At 40.4% G+C, this 22,709-nt stretch overlaps 1 protein-coding gene across 3 annotated transcripts; it reads right to left on the bottom strand.

The window, feature by feature from the left end:
- Window positions 1-8,166: 8,166 nt before the first annotated feature.
- LOC131269114 (ATP synthase subunit delta, mitochondrial-like) lies at window positions 8,167-9,188 on the bottom strand. Of its 3 annotated transcripts, none has more exons than XM_058271435.1 (4): window positions 9,033-9,188; window positions 8,660-8,872; window positions 8,379-8,590; window positions 8,167-8,311 (listed from the first exon to the last, which is right to left on the bottom strand). In XM_058271435.1, the coding sequence occupies exons 2-4, from the start codon at window positions 8,862-8,864 to the stop codon at window positions 8,249-8,251; spliced, it is 480 nt and encodes a 159-aa protein (XP_058127418.1). In that variant the 5' UTR covers window positions 8,865-8,872; window positions 9,033-9,188; the 3' UTR covers window positions 8,167-8,248. The 3 variants fall into 3 exon arrangements, with proteins under 3 accessions (XP_058127418.1, XP_058127419.1, XP_058127420.1); XM_058271436.1 differs by having other exon boundaries at window positions 8,660-8,902; window positions 9,033-9,172; XM_058271437.1 differs by having other exon boundaries at window positions 8,660-8,869; window positions 9,033-9,171.
- Window positions 9,189-22,709: the final 13,521 nt, after the last annotated feature.

Here is a 22,709-nt window from a genome sequence, read left to right as displayed (position 1 = left end):
TTTGACCCGTTCAATTCCTCCGATGCTGTTTGGGCATGATTTACTATGGCCAGGCATGTAAAAACCACTGAATTGTTCTCTTTATAATGTTTTCTGATGAAGTTGCTTAATTCCGGAAGGCACTGCACACTACACACTTTTCCATACACCGGAAGTCCTGACACTTGAACAGGGACTTTATGGATAGCCTTCTAGGTTTTTATAGGTTTTTAGTCACGAAATGGCGTTCTATGGGAGTTCAGGGATCCCAAATCATTTTAAATATACTATAACAAGCTTCAAAAGCAACATACAGCTTTTTACGATGGATAGAGGAAGCTTAAACGCATGATCGCCTTCGTGAACTCCGTTATCGCATCTTGAATCCGAAATACGACATCTTGCAATCCTTCATAGCATCTGTGACATTCGTTAATGGTTTTATACACTTGAATACGCCATCCTTAAACTTCATTATCGTCCAATCAGATTGGAGGCCGGATTGATGTGCTGCGGTAAAGGTAACTGCAAGTGAGAATTTCAGATTCCGTGATAAACAACCTCAGCGAAGGAGAAACAGGATTATTTGCCAACTAAGGAGTAGTGAGTTGGCCTCTTATGCCCTGTGAAACTGAAAAAGAAGTGTAAGAAAAGAATGAAGCGTTGGAGGCACTGATCCCGCTGGGTGCATATGTGAAAACAAGCATGGTGTCAGCTCAAGTCGATGAACATCAACTTTCACTGCAACAACGGCATCTGATCAACGATACATTTACCAAACCTATCGCTTTCTGAATCAGGACCAAGCAGGCTGATCGTTGTGGTTTACTTCTACTGCTACACGCCAAAGATAGTTGGAGCCCTCATTGTTCGAAGACGAGTCTAAGAAAGCTATTTATATTTCATTCATTTTTGTGGTGATGTATTAATTCCTAAAACCAATGCTGAAACGTTGTAAATGCAAATAATCATGCAGGGCCTAGGTTTAAAACATTTTCATACACAATTCAAAACATTTTCAGAGGATAAGTTTACCTATATTTAAACTTAAAGGCTACATAGGAACATCTCGATATTGTAAAAGTTTCGATATGCTATCACGTACATCTAAGTCTAAAAAATTTAAAATGGAATCGCGATAGTAACATAAAAACCAAAAAAGAAAATTAACCCAAGGAGAACCGTGTTGCACTTTCCTACCACATGTCGACCAAAAAACACCTTGCCAATTGTATTTTGGTAGGCTTTTTGGACATGTACACCTTAAAACCTGCCAAAGGTGTATTTTTGGTAGGCAGGTATACCGCGCATTCTACCAAAGGTGTATTTTTGATAGGCTTTGATGACATGTACACCGCGTAACCTACCCATGGTGTTTTTTTGGTGGGCACTGGCGTTTCGAGAAACCTTTGTCAAACCTTTGTTTGTTTACTGTGAAGGTACAAGTTTGGCCAACTAGCAGGCTGTGTTTTTCCATCCCATTTGTTGGCTGTGTTTTGTTACAACCCTGTAGTGTACGAAATGGACCGACTTGTTAGAATAAAACGCAGTGGCACAGTTATCGGTGGCGGTTGGACATGATCGGTTGTTACCGGGAGTCACATAGCATCGGTGGCGGGATATCGGCGTATGAATCGATCGGGGTGGTTAACCGGGGCTGGGTTAACTCGCACCAGACAGTAAGTAAGTATTTGTATTTGTATTTTGTATTTGTATTTGTATTTCAATATATCTGCCTCGCAGGGCTACATATAGAACTTAAGACTAGAACCTAACATAACGACATAACATTAATAAAAAGCACCTAACCTAACATAGACGCCTATAGCATAGAACACCGATCTCAAGGCTTAAGGAACAGAAAGTGGAAGGGATTGGAAAAGCTGAATGACTGAGTGTTTGAAGTGGACTGAGGAACGATTGAAGTCAAACAGGTGGGAAAAGTGGTTGAAGGATGCCAAAGTTTTGGATAACGGATCAGTCGTACCGTAGTTCGTTCGACGTTGTGGCACCGACAGCATTTTCCGCGGCCGAAGAACACGCTCGGGAGCATAAAAAGGAATCATTACGAGGAGTGACGGGAGTCCAGCTCCCCAAGGACCAAGCTAGCAACAAAGGATGCTTGGGCTATTGTGCGACGGTCTTCCAGCAACAGAAGACCCAATAGCCTGCAGCGTACCGGATACGGTGGGATGTCAGATGCATAAGCGCCCAGATAACGCCTCATAGCAAGCCTCGTGAAGTTTCGCTGAACTTGCTCTATTTTCGCAGTCCAAGAAGCACTTGTGGGACTCCACACCACACACGCATACTCAAGGATCGATCTCACTAGGCTATTATACAGGGCTGTCAAGCACAGAGGATCGCGAATTTCACGGCCAAAATTACATATCATCCCTAACAGCCTACTAGCTCTGCAAATCAGGTCAGATATGTGCGCTCTGAAAGTCAACTTGTCATCCAGGATGACTCCAAGGTCATGAATTTCCATGACACGCTTCAACACAACAAAATTTAGCATGTAGGAAAAAGAATGGGGGTTGAGGGAACGGGAAAATGAAATGGTGGAACACATATCAACACACAGGACTAGGAAGTTATCCGAACTCCCCTATGCGAAGTGATCGAGAGCATGTTGCAGGTGTTCAGCGGAATTGGTATCTTTCATTTCATGGAAAATTTTAATATCATCAGCAAAAAGCAAATGACAGCAGGAGGAGAGGGAAGAACAAACATCATTGATGAACAATATAAATAGGAGAGGACTGAGTACACTACCTTGGGGAACACCCGACGAGCACAAATACTCATAGGAGAATTCCCCAAACACAGTAACACGGCAGCTTCGGTTCGAAAGATAGGAGTCAAACCAGGCCGTGATGGCCGGTGAGAAACCCAACTTCAAAAACTTAGCCAGCATTAAGGCATTGGGCAACTTGTCGAAAGCTGCCTTGAAGTCCGTGTAGACGGCATCTACTTGCAGGCCCGAATCAAGTCGACTAAGTGTATAGGAAACGAACTCAGTGAGATTCGTGACCGTTGAGCGACCTGGCATAAAACCATGTTGTTCGGGGCTGATCCAAGCACTGACATCATACAACAAGGACGGGCGAAACACCGATTCAAAGACCTTACTGCATGGGGATAGCATCGAGATCCCACGGTAGTTCTAGACGGAAGACTTGTCACCTGTTTTGAAGACAGGTCTCAACCACGGCCGCTTCCATGCTGCTGGAAAAATACCAGTAGCAAGAGACAGTTGGAAGAGGTGTGTAAGAGGTCTCACGAGGGCATCCCTGCACCTAACAAGCATAGCAGCGGGAATTCCGTCCGGACCCGGTGCAAATGACTGTTTCAGGTTCGCTAACACAAGACCAACCTGGTCCAGGCCAATCGGGAAAGCATCCACTGAAATCACATTAGTGGGCGTATATGATAAACCTGGCACCAAACTACCTGGATCCCGGATTGCTGGCTCAAATACGCTCGAGAAGTGATCAGCAAACAGAGAGCAAATGCTACCAGGGCTATTAGCGACCACGTCACCCAACGACATGCTACTTGGGAAACCACTATTACTCCTCAAAGATTTGATGTGTTTCCAAAATGACCGTGGGTGCAGGCGAAATTGCGATTGTGATCTGTTAACATGCTGGTCGTATCGCAGTCTGTTGTAAGCTCTAAAGGCAGCAGCAGATACTTTAAAAATCAGACGAGAGTGATCAGTACCATTGGCACGAAGTATTCTGACTGCGCGGTTTCGATCTCGCTTCAATAAGTGCCACGTTCTGTCCGACCACGGAGGACGGCGGGGAGGACAAAAAGGAGGGGAACAGGAATTCAGGGAGGACACTAAGAGATCGCTGAACATGGAAACCGCTTCATCGATGGCCGTACAATTAAACAAAAAGGTCCAATCCACGGAAGCTAAAATTTCACCTAACCTATAGTAGTCCGTTTTACTATAATCATAGAGCCTAGTATCCCTTGATGGAGCATTGCCGGCAGTGAAGTTAGTTTTTAACACCCTTAAGGACAGATTAAGTGGAGGGTGATGAGCATCGATTTTGATTAAGAGTTGAATCGCTGGCCTAACCTCACAGAAGGAATCGGACTCGCGGTCCGTTAGAACTAGATCTAGTAAACGGCCATTAACGTTAGATACTATCTTAATTAATCTGGGACAAACGTAACATGTCAAACATACTGAGAAACGGCGCATGTGTGTAAGAACCCACAGCAGTGAGTTCTTACTGATGATGATTTGTCCGCGCTTTTCACACTTTTCAATATCTCGACAAGGAAGAAGAAGCGACGTAAAATGAACATCAACGCGTTCTAGGTGTTTTCACTGGCCATGACGGAGTGGTGCTGCACATCGTACATCGAAGGAGCCTGCTACGATCCGTGGTCGCTGTTTGGCAGCACGAACCAGAGGAGGTCCCGGACAATTTTTGGATATTTCGCCTGATATCCTGAACCGGACGATATGTATATATTATTCTTATCGATAAATCAAAATAATAAAACAAACAAAAATAATTTTCCTGCAGGAAAGTAAATATTTTGGAAGGAAAAGATATCCTGAACCAATATCATCATCATATAATATATCATATGAACTTCTGCGAATCGGTATACGTTTTTTGCCAGAATTGTTTTCATACTTCTTTTCAGCATTTTGTTTACACCTAGATTGCATAGGAAATCTGCTGCAAAAGATGTGTAAAAAGGATTCTGAAAAGAAGAGCAGGCAGTTCTGAGGAGAATTCTTTTACACCTGAATAACACCAAAATTTCTCGTTTCGCGGTTCGAAAGCTCAAAAAGTTATTGAATTGTTTTCAACACAGCTCATTGGTGTTAAATGCTCATCATTAGTCCCCTTCACATAAGAATATTTATGACATTGACTTTTTCGAAGGAAGAATAGACTTACGCGAATGACGTGTAGACCGTAATTCTTGACGAACACAATACCTTATCATAACTCCCTGACAGAACCCCCCACCCGATCCAGCCAAACCATGAATGGGAATTACGTGCATGCCAATCCCCAACAGTCGTGATGCATTCATCCACATCACAGGAGCGTCAAGGAACGACTGGCGAAAAGACACGAGCCACCAAATACGACACCCCCACACAGGTGGAGTGAGGCGAGACAAACATACAGGTACAGCACAACAGCCACAGGGAATATCTTGTTTTTTTCGTCCGCTTCGGCCCGGAGCGATTCAGGGGATGATCCACGCTCCCGAGAACTTAGCCGGAGTACGGACCCCGTGGGCGCGAGACAGAAGACTCTGATATCGCGGCTCAGTGTTGCGCGGTCGCCATCATTATGAGAGGCGGGGCCCTTTAAAAAATTAGCGAAAACTCTCAGACATGTTTCACGGGTATTGATTATAATTAATTGATTGAACTCTAATTTCTAAAGTCAAATAAATGTACGTAGCCATTCCAGCATACTTTTGAAAGGAAGAATACACAAATGAAAATAATAGGAAATTCAATGCTTACGGATGAAGTTTCTACTTCAAAAAGGGACACATGCAAAACCTATTCGTTTAAAGATTACATAGTAAATCAATACACCTTAATAAAATTTATTTTTGGAAGCGATGATTTTATGGGTTAACACGTTGACTGCCATGGCTATCATTTTAGATAGCGAAATTATTAAAAAAGATTGTACCAAAAAAGTGTGCTAAAACGCTTAGCAGTCAACGTGTTAGAGCCACGCTACACGAGCCGCAAACTCAAAAACTTTGCGGCGCAAAGAGGGGAACAGCCGAAAAGTTTACGTCAGAAACTTTTCAGCTCCGTGAGCTGAAAACTGCACCCGCAAAGCTTTTGGCAGCTAACCGCAAACTCAAATGCGCCAGAAGATCGAAGATTAAACTAATCTCGCAGTGGAGGTTGAATGCGGGTTAATATGCTTTTACATGTTCAGTTACTAGTAAGTAAACTACACCACACATGGTGGACAGCATGAAACAATGAGTTTAGCCGAAAAAATGATTTGGAAACGGCGGCGCGCCCGCAGCGAGCCCCGGCCGCCATGTTTTCGATCGTGGCTACACCTCTTGTGGACGTTTAAACTGAATGTATGCAATTGGTGATACATTAGTTCGTTAAATTCAACCTACGAGTATTTGAATCGTAGTGTGTACCGTTAATTTCGGCTACGCAATCAACCTAGGGGTGCGGTATGAGGGGGGCCCACGGGCCCCCCTTATTTCTCAAAACTATAACAAACTCTCTTTTTCGGTAGACCTAGCGCAGTCCGCTCGCTTCGCTCGCTGCGGGCGCGCCGCCGTTTCCAAATCATTTTTTCGGCTAAACTCATTGTTTCATGCTGTCCATCATGTGTGGTATAGTTTACTTACTAGTAACTTAACATGTAAAAGCATATTAACCCGCATTCAACCTCCACTGCGAGATTAGTTTAAACCGTTATGGTCTTTTAAGCGAACCGTTCGCGTTCAAAAATTCGAAACGAATGCATGTGCCGCGCTTTGCATAGCTTCAGGCGCTAAATGTGAACCAGTAGGAAGAGGAGAATCTAGCCCGGGGCCTCATTTACTCTTTTACCCAAAGAACAATAGTGGCCAACTCATAAATGTGGTGCTAGAACGACATGCGGCCAATTCAAGTGCACCAAACGGCAAAGAAACCTACCTGTCCGATTTTACTTGCGTGTCCGCTTTTTGGGTCTTCGCGCACATTTTGGGCCGTATCTCAGTAAAACAATAGATTTTGATACCGTTTTCAATGTTCTTACAAAGAGGAAGAGTTAATGTAAAGAAATGTATACGTTGAAGGTCAACATTCGGTTCCGGGAATGCTGTAGGCTTGCGGAAAGACAGCAGACCGTCTCATTTTTCGAGCGTCCGATTTTACTTGCAGCAGACTGTACGTTAACATACGACCGCCTACCCGGGTAGGCCATAAGTTTTGTATGGGGGTTTGCATTTTGATGTGCTTCAAAGCTAATATCTTTTGTTCTAGATGCCGTAGTGAGATGAAATTTTCAGTAATGATACTTAAGAATGTTTTCTAATACATCCCATTCAAATAGTAATATTAAAAATTCGATAAGTAAGTAACTTTTTCATTCAAATATATTTTATCCCATAGATCTACAATCGCCAACTCTGTAAACCGTACATTTTCAATAAGTTATTGTGTTTGTTTATACTTCTTAAGTTTCTGGTGAAGCAACTTCTTGGTGCCTTCAACATTTTTGCTTATAAATTGAAATTTCAAAGATGTAGAAATATTTTTCTATTAAATTTTACGTTTTGGAAATGTTCATGTTCCTCAGTAAATTCAGTGGCATATCTGGAGGAAATTCTTCATTATACATTGTTATAACTGATATTTAAGCCTTAACATTTTAAAACTTAGCTCATATACATAAATTCGATCGTTTTGTTTCAAACGATAACAGTTTCTTTTGTATTTAATTCAACCCGTTGCATCATGATTTTCTTGCAATTAATAAATTATTATTTTGTGTAGCAAATTATGAAAGTTCACCTAGAATGCTTTCGTTGCCGCTGTGTGGTCCAAAATGTAGCATAATTTGCATATTTGTACATCGTCTTCGAGTTTATCTCATTACTAATTGTTCGAGGAGTTCGGGGAGTAAAACAGTCTTTCATAGTGTGTCTTAGACAAATTTGGATTGTTTTCAATATGAATATAAAAAGAAAATCCCGAGGGGCACCTCCTTTCACCTACTGGTGGTTTGTCTTGGTACAGAAAAATATAAACTCTCGTACAAAACGTATGACTTACCCGGGTAGGCGGTTGTAGATTTAAGTGGTATAAATAGAAAAATGGTGTAAAAAAATACTTAGAATAAAAATAAAAAGTCGAAAAGAATGATAGAGAACATGTTGCTTGAGGCATTCCAGGAATTTCGAGTCGATATAACTGTTCAATTCGAAGTAATTGCAAAATAAAAGGGCAAAACTTACCCAGGTAGGCGGTTGTAGATCTGAAGGTTAATGCAAATTCTCTGCGTAGAAATTGGGCTTTTATGAATTGCACGATTAAAAGGTGTTTCTAGTTCCATTTCACAACCGAAGAAATTGATTCCAATATTGACTTGAAAGTTTTTCTCAATTACTCACGCAAAGACGGAGCAAACCGGAAGATTTGTTTCGTTTAACGACTAATTTCAAATAACATCTATCACTTTTATTTGTAGAATCTGAAAGCATCGGTTGAATCATTCCCAGAACAAAAAATTAAGACGAATTATTCTGCCGCCTTCACGAGCGCCTCCGCAACCTCTACGGCAATTGCAGCTTCAGCACGATCCTATAGTTCAAATGTTATGCTGAGTTTTAAACTGATAGTGTAAATTAAAAGTTGAATGCATACGTACAGTGTCACCTGAAGCAGACGAAAGCTGGCTCTGTGCATTCGAAAGAATTTCCCGGCAGGCGGAGGTATCCAGATCCTCCACTGGGTGAGCTTCCTCAGCAAGCACTTGAACCGATGCATCCTCATTCACAGTAACGGTACCGCTTGATACAAAAATCTTTTTCAATCCTCCATCATTTTCATACACCGTGACAACACCCGGCTTCAACACAGCTAGTAAAGAATAAGAAAAACGAAAAATAAGACTTAATGACAGAAATCCATTAAAACTGTTCTGCTTACCCAGAGTAGGGACATGTTTTGGTAGAATACCGAAAGCACCACTAAACGACGGTACATCAACTTGCCGGATGTTTGCGCTGTCATAAAAAACTTTGTTGGCGGCAGCTAGAGTGAAAGCCATTTCGTCGGCATATCCACGCGACTGGACCATACGGAAAACTGGCCTAGTGAATGTGACCGAGCGGGCAGCACGTAGAACGATCATATTCCCTGCTAATGATAATTATGTAACCAGGACGATGCCTCATTAGTTGAACGAAGACGAAAACAAAACATTAGACATATTAGCGTTGGTCAAACTGAACAGCTCGCATCTTGGTATTCACGGGCCTGAATTGGCGTCGTCATTCACAAGAAAACATACGGTACTTACCTAGAAATTTGCCTAAATTAGTTTTTTGGGAACCGATCTATAACAAACCAGGCGTATGGACTAAACGTCGGAAACGGGATGTCACATAGGATTGTGAATTCTTCCACATTTCTTGGAACGTTTACCCCGCTTGTCAAGCTACAAAACGAAAAGCCTATACCCCACCCAAGATTACTGAAATGAAGCAATACCTCGACCAAAGTTATTATACACTGCAGGTTCCCCCGCCGACCAAGATTACTAGAACTAGAATTTAGGTCGTCACAGCTTTTCATGTCTCTTTACCTTGTTGATACTGTTGACTAAAATGAACCAATTTTGAGGTTAGAATTGCCGGGTGCTGTAGATATACAGGTAGGTGTTTTCCTTAAAGTTCCAATAAAATACATTTTCTGATACAGGAATCATATGGTTGATCGCCTTTGTGAACACCGTTATCACATCTTGGAACCGGAATATGACATCTTGCAATCCTTCATTGCGTCTGTGACCTTCGTTAATGATTCTATACACTCTTCTTCTTCTCCTTCGACGAGGATTTACTCCAGTACGGCTTTTGAATATAGCTTCCTGGGCCTTCGAAAGCTAGCCTGGAGACATAGACCTCTATAAAGTTAAGGACTGGCTGCTAAGGCCATATGTCCTGGTTTTCTGTGTCTCTCTTTACTGTCTGGTAGGGATCCTTTTTCTGTTCACTCCTGGTCAGAGGCAATATACATTTGTTTTGATGCTCGTACACTTGTGCATAACGTCTTGTTGCTGTCATTTCGCTGTTTAGTTTACAGCCCCTACTTGGGGATTCCAAAAACCAAAATGATTACTATCCAGAAGGATTCATTCCGAACAAATCGCCTTGATTTTTTTAGAAAAATAAAAGAAAAATTTGACAATCGGTCCGGGTTTTGTTTATGTTTACAATTTGCCAGTTGTTGTTTCCAAAGTGTTTTCCGAAAGCTTAAAAATGCCGTATTTATCCTGTCCAGCTGTTTTTTTTTTGCAAAAATAACTCATGGAATGTGAAAAAATGCGATATGAAGAAGATACTGTCGTTTTAACAAACACGTTTCGTGTAGCATGGTACCAACAAAGTGTTAACATATGTGTCTTTGGACGACCAAACCGCTTTACTTATCTCGTTCAACCTCATTTACTAGAATACTTTGCAATATATCGTAGATGGAACTGTGTCCTCAGTAAAGTTGTGGCTAATGAGGGCAGAATTTTCCGGTAACCGTACCAACTGGAACCAGCAGCTTGCTAACGCGTCGTAATCCTTTTGTTGGTAAACAAAACCAGAAACGATTGTCAAAAATGGATTTCAAAATGGCTGCCATGACCAGGCCTTTGAGCTCACCTCCCTTAGAACCCACCTTGCCAAAAACCGACCTTTCCCGTTGATTGTTGCTTTCCAGCTATTTCCAGCTGGAAACAGCGGGGCTTTGCCTGACCTTATAGGGGAAGGTGGGGTAAGATGCCCTGGTGGGGTAAGATGCCCCGGCCTGTTTTAAGCTGGATTAAGGTATTTAAAAATAATTTAAGTAATAGAGTATGTTCATCAACGTATCTAAAACAGCCTATGTATACAGGGCTCTGTCAATCGCAATAAGTTCCGCTGTTCCTATCGATACCTCGTTCTTTAGTTTATAGGCGATCTGGGAGTTGGCTTTGAGTGTGCAAAAGATTTTATCATCTCTTTTGCCACCAGGAATCTTCTCCTTATTGGTGATGGTACCTCTGCCGCCATCGCCAGCAAGGTGTTTATTGAGGTCGTTTTCGTACATCCTGTGACTTTGCGTAGAGACTGGTGCAGCAATTTATCCACCCTGGAAAGGCTTGCGTTTTTGGCGTTGCTCATTACTGTTATCCCGAACTCCATTGATCCCCTTATAATTGCCCTGTGTACTTGTATTGCCTTCTCTGGGGTTATATTGTTTCGCTTGTTACATATCATTTTTATAATATTTAGTTTACTTTGGGCTCTTTGTATTTCTTTTTCGACCTGTTCATCGAATTTGAGTCTTTGGTTTAAGTTGATGCCCAGAAACACATGTTTATTTGTCTTAGAGATTATTTGTCCATTGCGTCTCACCTATATGGCTGCCTCATCTCTTGGGAATGTCATTAGTTTGGTTTTTTTTTTCATATTAATCTCCAGTTCCAGCCTTTTTATATTTTCTACAAATTCATCCAGTACCTCTTGGAGCTCGTTTTTTACTGTCAAGGGGTTTCCTGACACAGTTATAGCGAAATCATCCGCGTATTGTATGATCTTAATCTTATTCCCACCATTATTGCAGGAATGGCATTGGCTGGCGTACACATTAAATGGGGTGGGTGACAGGACATCACCCTGAGGGAGGCCATGCGATACCAACCTTGTGACAGTGTGTCCGTTGACTGCTATTTGTAATCTTCTATTCGTCAATAGGTCTCCAATTCATCTGATCGCTTGCTTAGGGATCATTGATGGTTGTAGAATCTAGACTAGCTTAGGAATTTTGACACTGTTGTATGCATTTTTTATATCTACAAAGATGATGCCAGTGTATTTGCTTCTCCTGTTGTTCCTAGGCACTTCATTATTTACCCAGTTCGTAGCAGTCGTGATCGATTTATTTTTCCTGAACCCAAAAGATGTGCATGGGATTGTTTGGAACTTCTCTATCGACTCTGTAAGTATTTTCAAAACTGCAGAATTTATTACCTTTGTCAGGGTTGGCAGCATCGCAATCGGCCTGTAGTTTTGTGGCATGGTCGGATCTTGTCCTGACTTGCTTATTCACACAATTTTGGTCAATTTCAGCTTGTTGCCCGCTTTGCCTTGACTATACTTTTTAATCAGCTCTTCCACCATTCGCACAGCACATTCCTCATTTAACATTTGCAACATTTTGTACGTCCACTCCTGGGGCCGTGTTTTTCTTTTTTGACAGAATGTTGTTCCACTTGTCCAGGTCCAGGATTTTGTCATCATGAATTACGCTCGGTGCTTTGACCGCCCTTGTTTTTTTTCCCGGGAAAATTCTTGCTCATAAACTCTTTGGCCATCTCTATGTTACTACAAGCTGACCCAACGAACTTCGCCTCGTCCCATATTAACAATACACTAATATTGGAATAACAAAGTATTGAAACTCAAGGGAAGCCCCATAGATTCGGTTCATGGAGATGTCGACACATAACAATAACAGATCCATCTTTAAGTCCAGACAAATCCAAAGAACGTTTTAAAATTCCAGCGACGATTCACGGCTTCGTTTTCATTTTCAATACGATTAATCTTCTCTTCTCTTCTCCATTCGTATTGAATGGAGAATACGAAATCATTTTCAATACGATTAATCTTCTCTTCTTCTTCTTCTTCTTCTCTTCTTCTCTACATCTATAAAAATGAATGTTTGTATGATCGTGATGCTAAAACTCAAAATCGGCTAGACCAATCTTGATGACGTCTTCCTATGACTTTTTACTCAAGGAAGGACGCGAACACCCATTTAACGTTTTCGCTTGTTGATTAACCGAGATGAAATTATTCGATGATCTGTGAATTCGAACTCATGATTTGTCACAATTTTAATCGGTATGGGTAAGTAGGAAAAAATCATCCCAGAACTTCGTTAAGATTGGCCAAGCGATTTGTTAGTTTAATTTATACATCGTATATTTGATTTGATTGTATGGAAAATGCAAGTTTCACAAATCTTTCCATTTTCCGGCTTTGCCTTAGGGAATATTAAAGTTGTCTTTTCTTTAAACCATCCAGGGATAAAAATGAACAAATAATCTTCATCGTCAAGACCCAGTCTCCCGAACACGTGCTTTTTCGATAAGCTTGTCGGCCGGGTTTTATTAAAAGCTCGGCGGCCGAGAAACCGGCGTAGGCGGCCGAGAAAGGTGTCGGTTTTCAAGCGCTTCGGCGTGTCCCTTTAAAAAAGTTCTTATTAGAAGCCAAAAAGTTGATTCTCTTTGACTACCGTACGGCAACGTTGCCACTTTTACGTGTGGGTTGCTCGCTCTTTGTATTTGCCTCGCCTATTATTTCTCCGTTATAGGGCCGCTACACGAACCGAAAACTCCAACCGAGAACTCAAAAACCGTATAAGTTTACGTCAAAATCTTCTCGGTTCGTGTAGCCGCGTTTTGTGGTACCAATTCTGTCGCCAGTCAATGCAAGCGAAAAGTTTCTGACAGTCTATGCATGTGTCAGTCTCTGCTGTTTTTGTTTTTGTTATCAGTTAGCTCAAAAAGCTGCGTATTTTCAATTATAGACATTCGCGTGCTCGAATGCCTGTAGAAAATTCGCTTGGAATACTTGCAAATCGATTTCAAGTATTGAAAGGTCCTATTTTTCTTGCTCCTGATGTGGCAAAACACGTTGTACTGACAACAGTTTTTTTACATAACTATATAAGGAAATCGTCCTCAAGAAATACTTACTCTCCGCCATCGTCATTCGATAGGATCGTTGATGGAAACTTAGTTCAAGGCGACTAGCGGAACAACGATCATTTGGAAAATCTACAATTTATTCCGACACGTACACCTGATCGTCTAATGAACATTCGTAAGCATATGGCACACGATTTAAAAAACAACAATTATTACACTGAACAATTAACGAACTAATCAACTAAGACATACTCAACAAATCAGGTACGACTGTACATATGCCTAATACAATTTAACAATAAAATTATTTTACATACCGTATCAACGTGTCCATCGTCCTCCAACACATTTCCCAGAAACGCCATGGCCTCGTACGCGAACCATTTCGGTCGGTACACTTCCGAGTGTGCTAAACATTATATATATATGTTTTGCAATTAATAAATTTTATATATGAATAAAAACATAACATTATAACAAACATCAACTTACCAGCCCCCGTCTGTGTGGATTGCCGAACTTTTGATCGATACGAACGGTAGCTCCCCAGCAGATTTTGCCACAAACGCTTGGCTTCTGCTACCGGCATATCGACCTCCACAGCGATGCTTGACCAAGCGTCGTTCTGCGATACCTTATTTTTATAATTTTTTAGTTTTTTATTATAAACGACCGGCCGTTTCTCCACTGCCGATATCAAGCGGAAGCTTTGTTCTACGTCCTAAAATAAATAATATATATGTAAGAACCGTAATCTTACACTAACCGTTCATATTTTTCATAAAAAATGTCCGTTCTCACCTGACGCGCGTACAATCTCTTTGATTCGGTTCCGCTCATCTTGCCTTGTTTACCAGCGAATTCCGGATGAATATTTTTAGATGAAATTAGCTGGAGAATTCAAAACCACATACACTGGGCCCAAAGTTAATCCGGACGCTCAAAAAATGAGCATGCGTCCGACTTTGTGGTCGATTTTAGAGTACTTAGAATTGATAACAATGATTTTTGTTCATTGCATCTTCTTGGTGCACCTTCCTACGAAGTACGTGAAAAAGAGAAGGGTGAAAAAAATCGTACCCAAACGGCGCAATAAACAAAAGAGTGGAAAAAGTCAGAATTTTGACGGCCAATCGCAAAGTCGGACAGTTATATTTCATCGTATTTTTGTTAGCTAAAGTGGTGTGTAAGTTAGTTTCGACACTTGATATTTGTTAATATCGATGCAGAAGACTCTTGGGCATCGTTAGAAGCACTCGGATAATTCGATTTATTATATTATTGAAGTTTTTATTGAAATATGCGTCACACTACTTTGTTGGAACGAAACGTCATCATTTATCCAGCATAACGATGGAAAAAGATTTCAAAGCATATGAAATTAGACTAATGTAAGTCTAACAGATTCAGGCATCATTAAAAAGTATAACACTTCAAAAAGTATCCTAAAATCACCAAAGAACTGCTCTTTGCAGCACACAATTCGGGAAAGGGAAGGAAGAACCAATCGATTCATCCCTTTTACTACTTTACTACTTAAAAGAAACTTTACTAAAAGTGTTTGTTAAGTGCTCTAACTATAAGGATCTATTTACACTGGAATGGGCTGCATGCCAGAACCCCGGGAAAGAAATCATTAATATCGGAGAAAAATTGAAAACTACGATTCTGTTGCTAGAACTGATATCGATAAATATAATGATTTTAGGAACAAATTATATCATTCTACGTCGAAAAGATAGTTAAAGTTAAACAATCATGATATTTTGTGCATGTCCTGTTTACAGTTGACACAAAAATTCGCATTTTTTTCTCAGATAGAAGGCGATACATATGGTGCGTTCGAGGGAAAGGGTTTCACCAAAACTGTCCGAGTTTTTGAAGGTTCCTAAATAATATGAGAGTGCATGTAAGCTAAAGGAGTTGGAAAATTACATAATATTAGGGGAGTAGTTGAGAATTAGTAGACGGGCAATAGTAACTGGGTTACATCAAATGGTTTTTTGAATCATTCTACCTCCCTTTTCCCGAATTGTGTACTGCAAAGAGCAGTTCTTTGGTGATTTTAGGATACTTTTTGAAGTGTTATACTTTTTAATGATGTCTGAATCTGTTAGTTTGCTAATGTAAGTCTAATTTCATATGTTTTGAAATCTTTTTCCATCGTTATGAGGGATAAATGATGACGTTTCGTTCCAACAAAGTAGTGTGACGCATATTTCAATAAAAACTTCAATAATATAATAAATCGAATTATCCGAGTGCTTCTAACGATGCCCAAGAGTCTTCTGCATCGATATTAACAAATATCAAGTGTCGAAACTAACTTACACACCACTTTAGCTAACAAAAATACGATGAAATATAACTGTCCGACTTTGCGATTGGCCGTCAAAATTCTGACTTTTTCCACTCTTTTGTTTATTGCGCCGTTTGGGTACGATTTTTTTCACCGTTCTTTTTGCACGTACTTCGTAGGAAGGTGCACCAAGAAGATGCAATGAACAAAAATCATTGTTATCAATTCTAAGTACTCTAAAATCGACCACAAAGTCGGACGCATGCTCATTTTTTGAGCGTCCGGATTAACTTTGGGCCCAGTGTATATTAACAATAAAAAATATACAATCGCACACACAGTTTGAGCACGAAAGTCACTTTACTTTTTTAGTATTTCGCGGTTATTTGTTGTGCTTCTTTCCCACTTGATCCTTACGTGGTGCCGCTTATCATTCGAGTGACTTCCCGCTCTCCGGTTTGCCAAACCCTTTATCTCGGGAGCCCTTTGTTGCTATCCAGCATCCATCACATAATCCCCTTATGCATTTGCACCGGGAGCCACATTGCCAAAAAAAAAAACCTGCCTAGTAACCTTAAAATCCAACGGAAATGTAATTTAGTTTCATCACAAGCAGAGACGAATGACCGAGGAGGTCAAAGTGTCTGAAATTAAAAAAAAGTTTCATCACAGGGAAATAAATCTCAAATTAAAAATTATAGCTATAAAATGACAAAATATTACCGTAACTACAAAAGAAACACGTAATTTATCACCATATGTTCGTTTCTTTTGTTTTTGAGATTTGTTATGTTTACATTTATTTCTTTTTCGTCTTCTTCTTCTGACGCATTTGAGTTTTCGGTTAGCTGCCAAAAACTTCTCGGGTGCAGTTTTTAGCTCACGGAGCTGAAAAGTTTTTGACGTAAACTTCTCGGTTGTTCCCCTCTTCTCGCCGAAAACTTTTTGAGTTTGCGGGTCGTGTAGCGGGGCTCTTACACGTATTTTTGCTTCTCTTCCGACAGTCCCCAATAGCAAAAATCGGATACTGTTCGGACCTCTCACTCTAAATCTGCACTTTCTTCAAGCTTCAAAAGTTCTTCTGTGCTAGATACAGGAGAAAATTCAAAATCCGTCTCCTTACGGATGAGGCCTTCTCTAGGCCGTGTCCAAAGTGACATTCGTAGTCGCAATGTTGCGCAGAACTAAATCCAGTTTGGCTTCGAGCCTCTCATTTTGAAGTCGAAGTTCTTTATTCTGATTTTCTAGTTTAGTAAACTTCTCTTCTCATTTTTCAGACATAGACAAGGTTTATTAGAGTTTGCATTGTTGTATTGTTGTCCATTCTAATTGGATTTTGTGTAGAGCACAAGGTGTAGGTAGCTAAAGCAAATGAATTGTAATTCTGCTTAACAATAACATTCTGTTCATTAGTTTACACAGCTGTTAAACAAACAAATATTAAAAAGAAACACAAATAACTTCATTGCTTTTGGATCCATTGCTTCAGGATAGTTTGATGGTGATGATGATGGAAATGAAGAGCAAGGTTTGAATAAATAAATACTAATGAAAACCTAATAATGTAATTTAATCGATCTTGGATGCTGCTTGATCGATCACGAATGGTTCGATGACAGTTGACCAGTCGAACAAATTGCCGCTAGAGCGAAACTCCTGAAAAGGATGGGAGAGTAAGGAGCAGTTGTTCTCACTCTACTATCTGGTTTCTAGACAAGTTATTGAGGATGCACCAGGATGCACTGGTATCAGCTGATACAAGTCAACGACCTGTGACAAATCCGAATTGGTTGGTGGATTTGAGAACGACCGTTCATTCGTTCTGCATAGCGAAAATGTTTAAACTTTGGCTCTAGTAAAATTATTGTCAATTTAAATGCGGAGAACTTTTTACACAAAGCGGAAAAGAAAGCACGAATCGATGTAATGGCACTAGATTCGACAAATTATTAGATATTAGATTGCGTAGCACTTTAAGGTGTAAACTGAATTATGCTTACATTCAAACATTTCGTTATTTACATTGAATCACCAACTGGTCATGCAGAAGAGCAGCCGATAGCACAACTGGAAAACACTTCGTTCCATGGGTAAATATAAACCATCAAATGACAATAATCAATTCTACTTGCCTTCTTTCAGGAACCATTACACCGTAAAAAGTTTGCTCATCAATTAGAATAATATGATATGAGACGCTTCCTTTCACGCTTCCGCCACAGGCCCACAGGCATGATATACCCGGGCGTGTAAGAGCAAACGAGAAGCAGACAGCTGTCTAGACTCTCTGAGTCTGTACGGAGCACGGAGCTAAAGTACAAAGCAGGAGACATAATCGAAGAGAGAACACGGGCAAAACAAATACGACACAATTTTTTTTATGCAACGCATTTGTGACGTCATCAATCTGGCATCACCCTAAACACACCGCAACACCGCAAAAATCGGGTGATGGCAAGTGCTCATGTGTGTGTATAACGCGGCGCGCTTCGACCGCGACACCCAAAAATCTTGATTTGAGCGATTGTTTAGGGGCTCAATTGGATATCCAATTTTTCTATGTGTAATATCCAATTTAGTATCCAAAACCCGCGTGTTCAAGTGACTGGGAAATCATCGTTCTGTTGGATCTAATCCGGGTGGTATAAACGTAACTTCCCGTGTCTGGATACAGCGATTCAAAAATTGGTCTGTGTTAGTGGAACCGTGCGTGCGCGGTGTATACACCTTGCCGTGCGTGGAAAGAAAGGCAGTGAGCAAATGACAAGTTCGAGAAGCCGGATCAGTATCACAACAAGAAGTGAGTTGAACACACGCGAAAGCAAAGCTAATCGTTGTAACTGTTTTAGTCAGCCGATCTGTAACTTCTTTTATAGTTATTCGTATCCAGAACACTCAACTGTAAAAAGTAAGGAAAAAAGCAGCATCTCAGGAAGCCGACATAGCGACCGGGGAAACTACATCCGAAGCAGCAAAGTCGGAGTCGTCAATCCTGGCCTTGTTTAAAAGGGTAAGCACAAGCATGCCGATGTTCATTTCGTACCAGTTGCAGCGTAACGAAATCCCTCTCCATTTTTAGGCGATTAAAACTAAAGCGAACCGCCGAATAGACGAGTGCTTGTTTACGATGGCTTATTGTGTCCGGAAGTTTCATACTCCTGAAGCGATAACCGGTTCCCGTGAATTCATCCTTTTCCTAGAGTATTATACGTGAGTCTTTGTAAAAAATGTTCCAAACATTTTTTGAGTGTTAAATAAATGTTTCATCATTAGTCCAATTTGAGCCTGACATATGAGGGTATCACGATTGGGAGCCCGGAAACGACAAACTTCTCGACGCTGTCCCATACAAAAGGTAAACAACACTTTGAAAAAAGCGAAAAAATGGCTGGCCGTCTCGACGATCCAAAACGACGCCACCTACATGTCGAGACGATGCGCGGAAACGAAACGACGTGGCTTGCCATTTTTTCGCTTTTTTCAAAGGTGTTGTTTACCTTGTGTATGGGACCGCGACGAGATATCTGACAGTTCGTATCGTTTCCGTCCTCCCAATTAAAATACCCTCAATTTTTATTTTGCGGAACCAACCGAAAGAAACCATTTATTACTACTACATACATACATTCCATGATTCGCACCAACACATGCATAGATCTGGGCTGTACGTTTTCACTCACACACGCTTATAAGCTCGTGGCTCAAACTCCCCAAAATTCCTCAATTTTGAATGGGGCAAATCGAGGTGAGAAAAAATTTGGAATTAGCATGCAAGTATTTTTCTAGTGGGAATAGGAGTCTTTTTGATATATGGCGTTCAGCCCACTAGACAAAAACTCGCATGCAAACTCCTAATTTGGTGTCACCTCGATTTCGACCATACAAAATTTACGTAACGTACGTTACGTTACGCTGGCCTGGGTGAAACAAGTGTAAACCGCTGTTTAAACGTAGCTGGAATTCCCGGTGGCGGGAACGGGAAAAAGTAGCCCAGATTCGACAGAATATCCAGCGGGAACGAGCTTATTCGTCCGATCTGTCAAAGTGATGCTTTGTTTACGTTTTAGTTTGTTTACGTGATCTAAATTGGCGACAGGTATAAGTGGAACTGGACATATGGCTGTCACAGCCGGTCCTACAGCACGGGCCCCTGCATAGGAGCTCGTGTCAGAGTCGGTATGCCTCTGAATACGAGTAAGGGAACAAAGTGTTCGACTTAACGTAGGAGGATATACCCCGACTCGCATAGAAGAAGAAGAAGAAGGTAAAAGTGGAACTGTGAAACATTATCTAATATATAAAAGTCACCGTTGTCTGTATATATATATGTATGCACTCGCATCACGCAAAATCTACCGGGCTGATTTACACCAAACTTGGCAGGAAGGTAGCCATTTTCCATGGTTGAATGATCTGAACTTCGTTTGTTGATATTCCCATACCTCCCTACCCCTCCCGAACACCTACCCTCTAAAATTAATGAAAAACAATTATAGTTTAACAATTATTGAACGAATTTTGCCAAAAATTGGTACATATACTGCTGACATATGGACATATCATGGGTTAAAATATCATCCATCTAGAGGAAGGGGAAAAGGGGGGCTCTCATATTACCCCATACCACAAAAATAGTAAAAATGCAATATGGGTATCAATTTCGAGTTATTTATGGTCTCTAAATCGAATAGCTTCACTCTTAATGTTCAATCTTACCTCAGACTCCCTTTACGTTTCTCCTTTTCAATAAAAAACATAGCAATGCTCTAAACGAAAAAAAAAGTGCATTCTTATCATATCATGTTACGCAAAATCTACTAAGTCTATCTGTACCAAACTTTACTGGAATATTGTTAATTTTTTATTCTTTCGAATGCCCTCCTTCCCTGCCCCCCTTTCGAACACCTATCGCTTAAAATGATGAAAAATAACAATAATTCGTCATTTATGGAATTGGTTCCTACAAAAATTGGACCACATACTATTTTAACATGTAGCCATCATGTGATAATATTTCATCCATTTGACGGAAGGGGTGAGGGGGGCTACCATCCTGCCTTTTAGCTCAACAATGGTTACAATGCAATATGGGTATCATTTTTGTACAATTTGGGGTCACTAAATCGAATGGTCATAGTTTGAGTGCTCAATCTCATCTCTCCTACGTAATAAATATTCTCAATCACACAAAATCGGTGAAATCAAATCAACCAAACATAATTATAAGAAAGCCAATTTTTCAAGTGCGAAATCTCCAACATTCTTATGCCTCCTTCCTGCCTATAATTTTCAATCACCCAAACCAGGGTTCTCCAAACTTTTTTTTAACACGGGCCGCTTTGGGTGGAATAATCGTAGCGTTAGGCCACATTTACCCAAGGAGGCGAGGGTCGTAGTTTGGAGACCTCTGACGTAAACGATAGAAAATATCTAAAAAAATATGATGCCACCTTACAACAGATGCGACGGGTTAAAAAAAAGACGCTATCTAACACCGTAAATATCGGGGTGATGATAGAAGTGCTCTTAAATAATCGTCGATTATCTGTTGTTTTGGTCCAACTGTGGTTTAGGCACAGTTTGTCTCATGCTTGCTTTAATGGATTAATTTTAAATGCTTGCACTAAGCTGGAAGCACATTTAAGTAATGAATGCAAAATGTATATTTACATGGTTTCGTCGACTAAAGGTAATACTAAAATTTTCAGCACATAGCAAAATTTAAGATAGTAAAACTGAAAACTGATACTGAATGCCAACACTCTTCAGTTTGGAATTTATTTCTACCCGGATGAAATCGGGTTAATCAGCTAGTCAAATATAAAGTTTATGAATGGTGTTGTTGAGTTCCTCCTCCAAAATTTTGCGTAGAAGACTACTCGCATTTTGGTTTCTCTCCAACAACATCGGCCGCATCCATATACGTTGCCCATACCGACGCTGTTGTAGCAAGCGAATGAAACTTTTCATGAAACGTTTCAATTAAGCAAATGCGTCCGTTCCCGCCAGGTCGTAGTTTCGCGTTTTTTAAACATAGCGGGAACGAAATCCGTTTTTTTTTTTCATATGGACGGCGGGAATATTCATACGATTACCGCTGTGTCTAGCCGTTGCTTAATACAACTTGCATGCGAACCCGCTTAGCGGGCTGGTAGATTGCTGGAACTCTTGCTGGAACTACATGACAGCAGCAAAAATTTTGAATTTCTGTCAGCCGGGCATTTTTACCTTACTTTTTTACACTGAAATTGCTGTAGGAAATTCAAACCTTTTACGCTCCAAATATTAGCATTCCATGGAATTTTGGGCCATATTTGTAGCGTAAAAAGTTCCTCTATAATACGCTTGTAGAAATTTACGGCTGCTATGAAATTTTTCAAAGATAATAGGGGTTAAACGAGCAAATCAACGCTGAATCTTAGTAGCAAGCATGTCCATAGTCGGCGGAGTGAGAATATATCAGTAAATTTGTTTATCGATCTAGCATTCGATCTGGCTGACATGTTTTCGCTGGTAGGTGCATCGCTTAAGTTTATAATCTTACCGCGATAATCGTGGGTTTCAATTATTTTATATACGAATTCGTCTCAATACGCATATTGAAAATAGAATATGGTGAGTTATTTCAATCTTAGTTTTATTCGTTTAGCCGGAAAAGGGCGAAATACTAGAATAGTATAAAACATTGATAACTTAATTGGCTGGTGCTACTCGATGCAATTATTTCATTGTTTGCCTGCGTTAACTTAAATTAAATTGACGGGATAATAATAATGCCCGACACGGGTTGTTTGAATCGAAGGTGGGAGTGATTGTTTGGAGAGGCGTGGATGTGTAGCTTCCCTTGCTTGTCTTGTTTTATAATTTGGTAGGTTTGTTTTCTATTTGTTAAACTCAGTTTCTTTTCTGATGCGCACTTTATCACTTCCCTTTTCGATAGTAGCTGGTATAAAAAATTACTTGAAGTTTGGTTTTGCTTTGCTGACATT

Source organism: Anopheles coustani, chromosome X, assembly GCF_943734705.1.
Source record: "Anopheles coustani chromosome X, idAnoCousDA_361_x.2, whole genome shotgun sequence".
Classification (NCBI taxonomy): domain Eukaryota; kingdom Metazoa; phylum Arthropoda; class Insecta; order Diptera; family Culicidae; genus Anopheles; species Anopheles coustani.
This window is presented reverse-complemented; position numbering and strand designations above follow the sequence as displayed.

Bases quoted from the DNA above. Each gene is read 5' to 3' on its own strand.
- LOC131269114 (XM_058271435.1), bottom strand. From the start codon at position 8,864: ATGATCGTTCTACGTGCTGCCCGCTCGGTCACATTCACTAGGCCAGTT. The intron at 8,591-8,659 runs GTAAGCAGAACA...ATTCTTTACTAG, and splicing joins AAAACATGTCCCTACTCTGG to CTGTGTTGAAGCCGGGTGTT. The intron at 8,312-8,378 runs GTACGTATGCAT...TTTGAACTATAG, and splicing joins CGTCTGCTTCAGGTGACACT to GATCGTGCTGAAGCTGCAAT.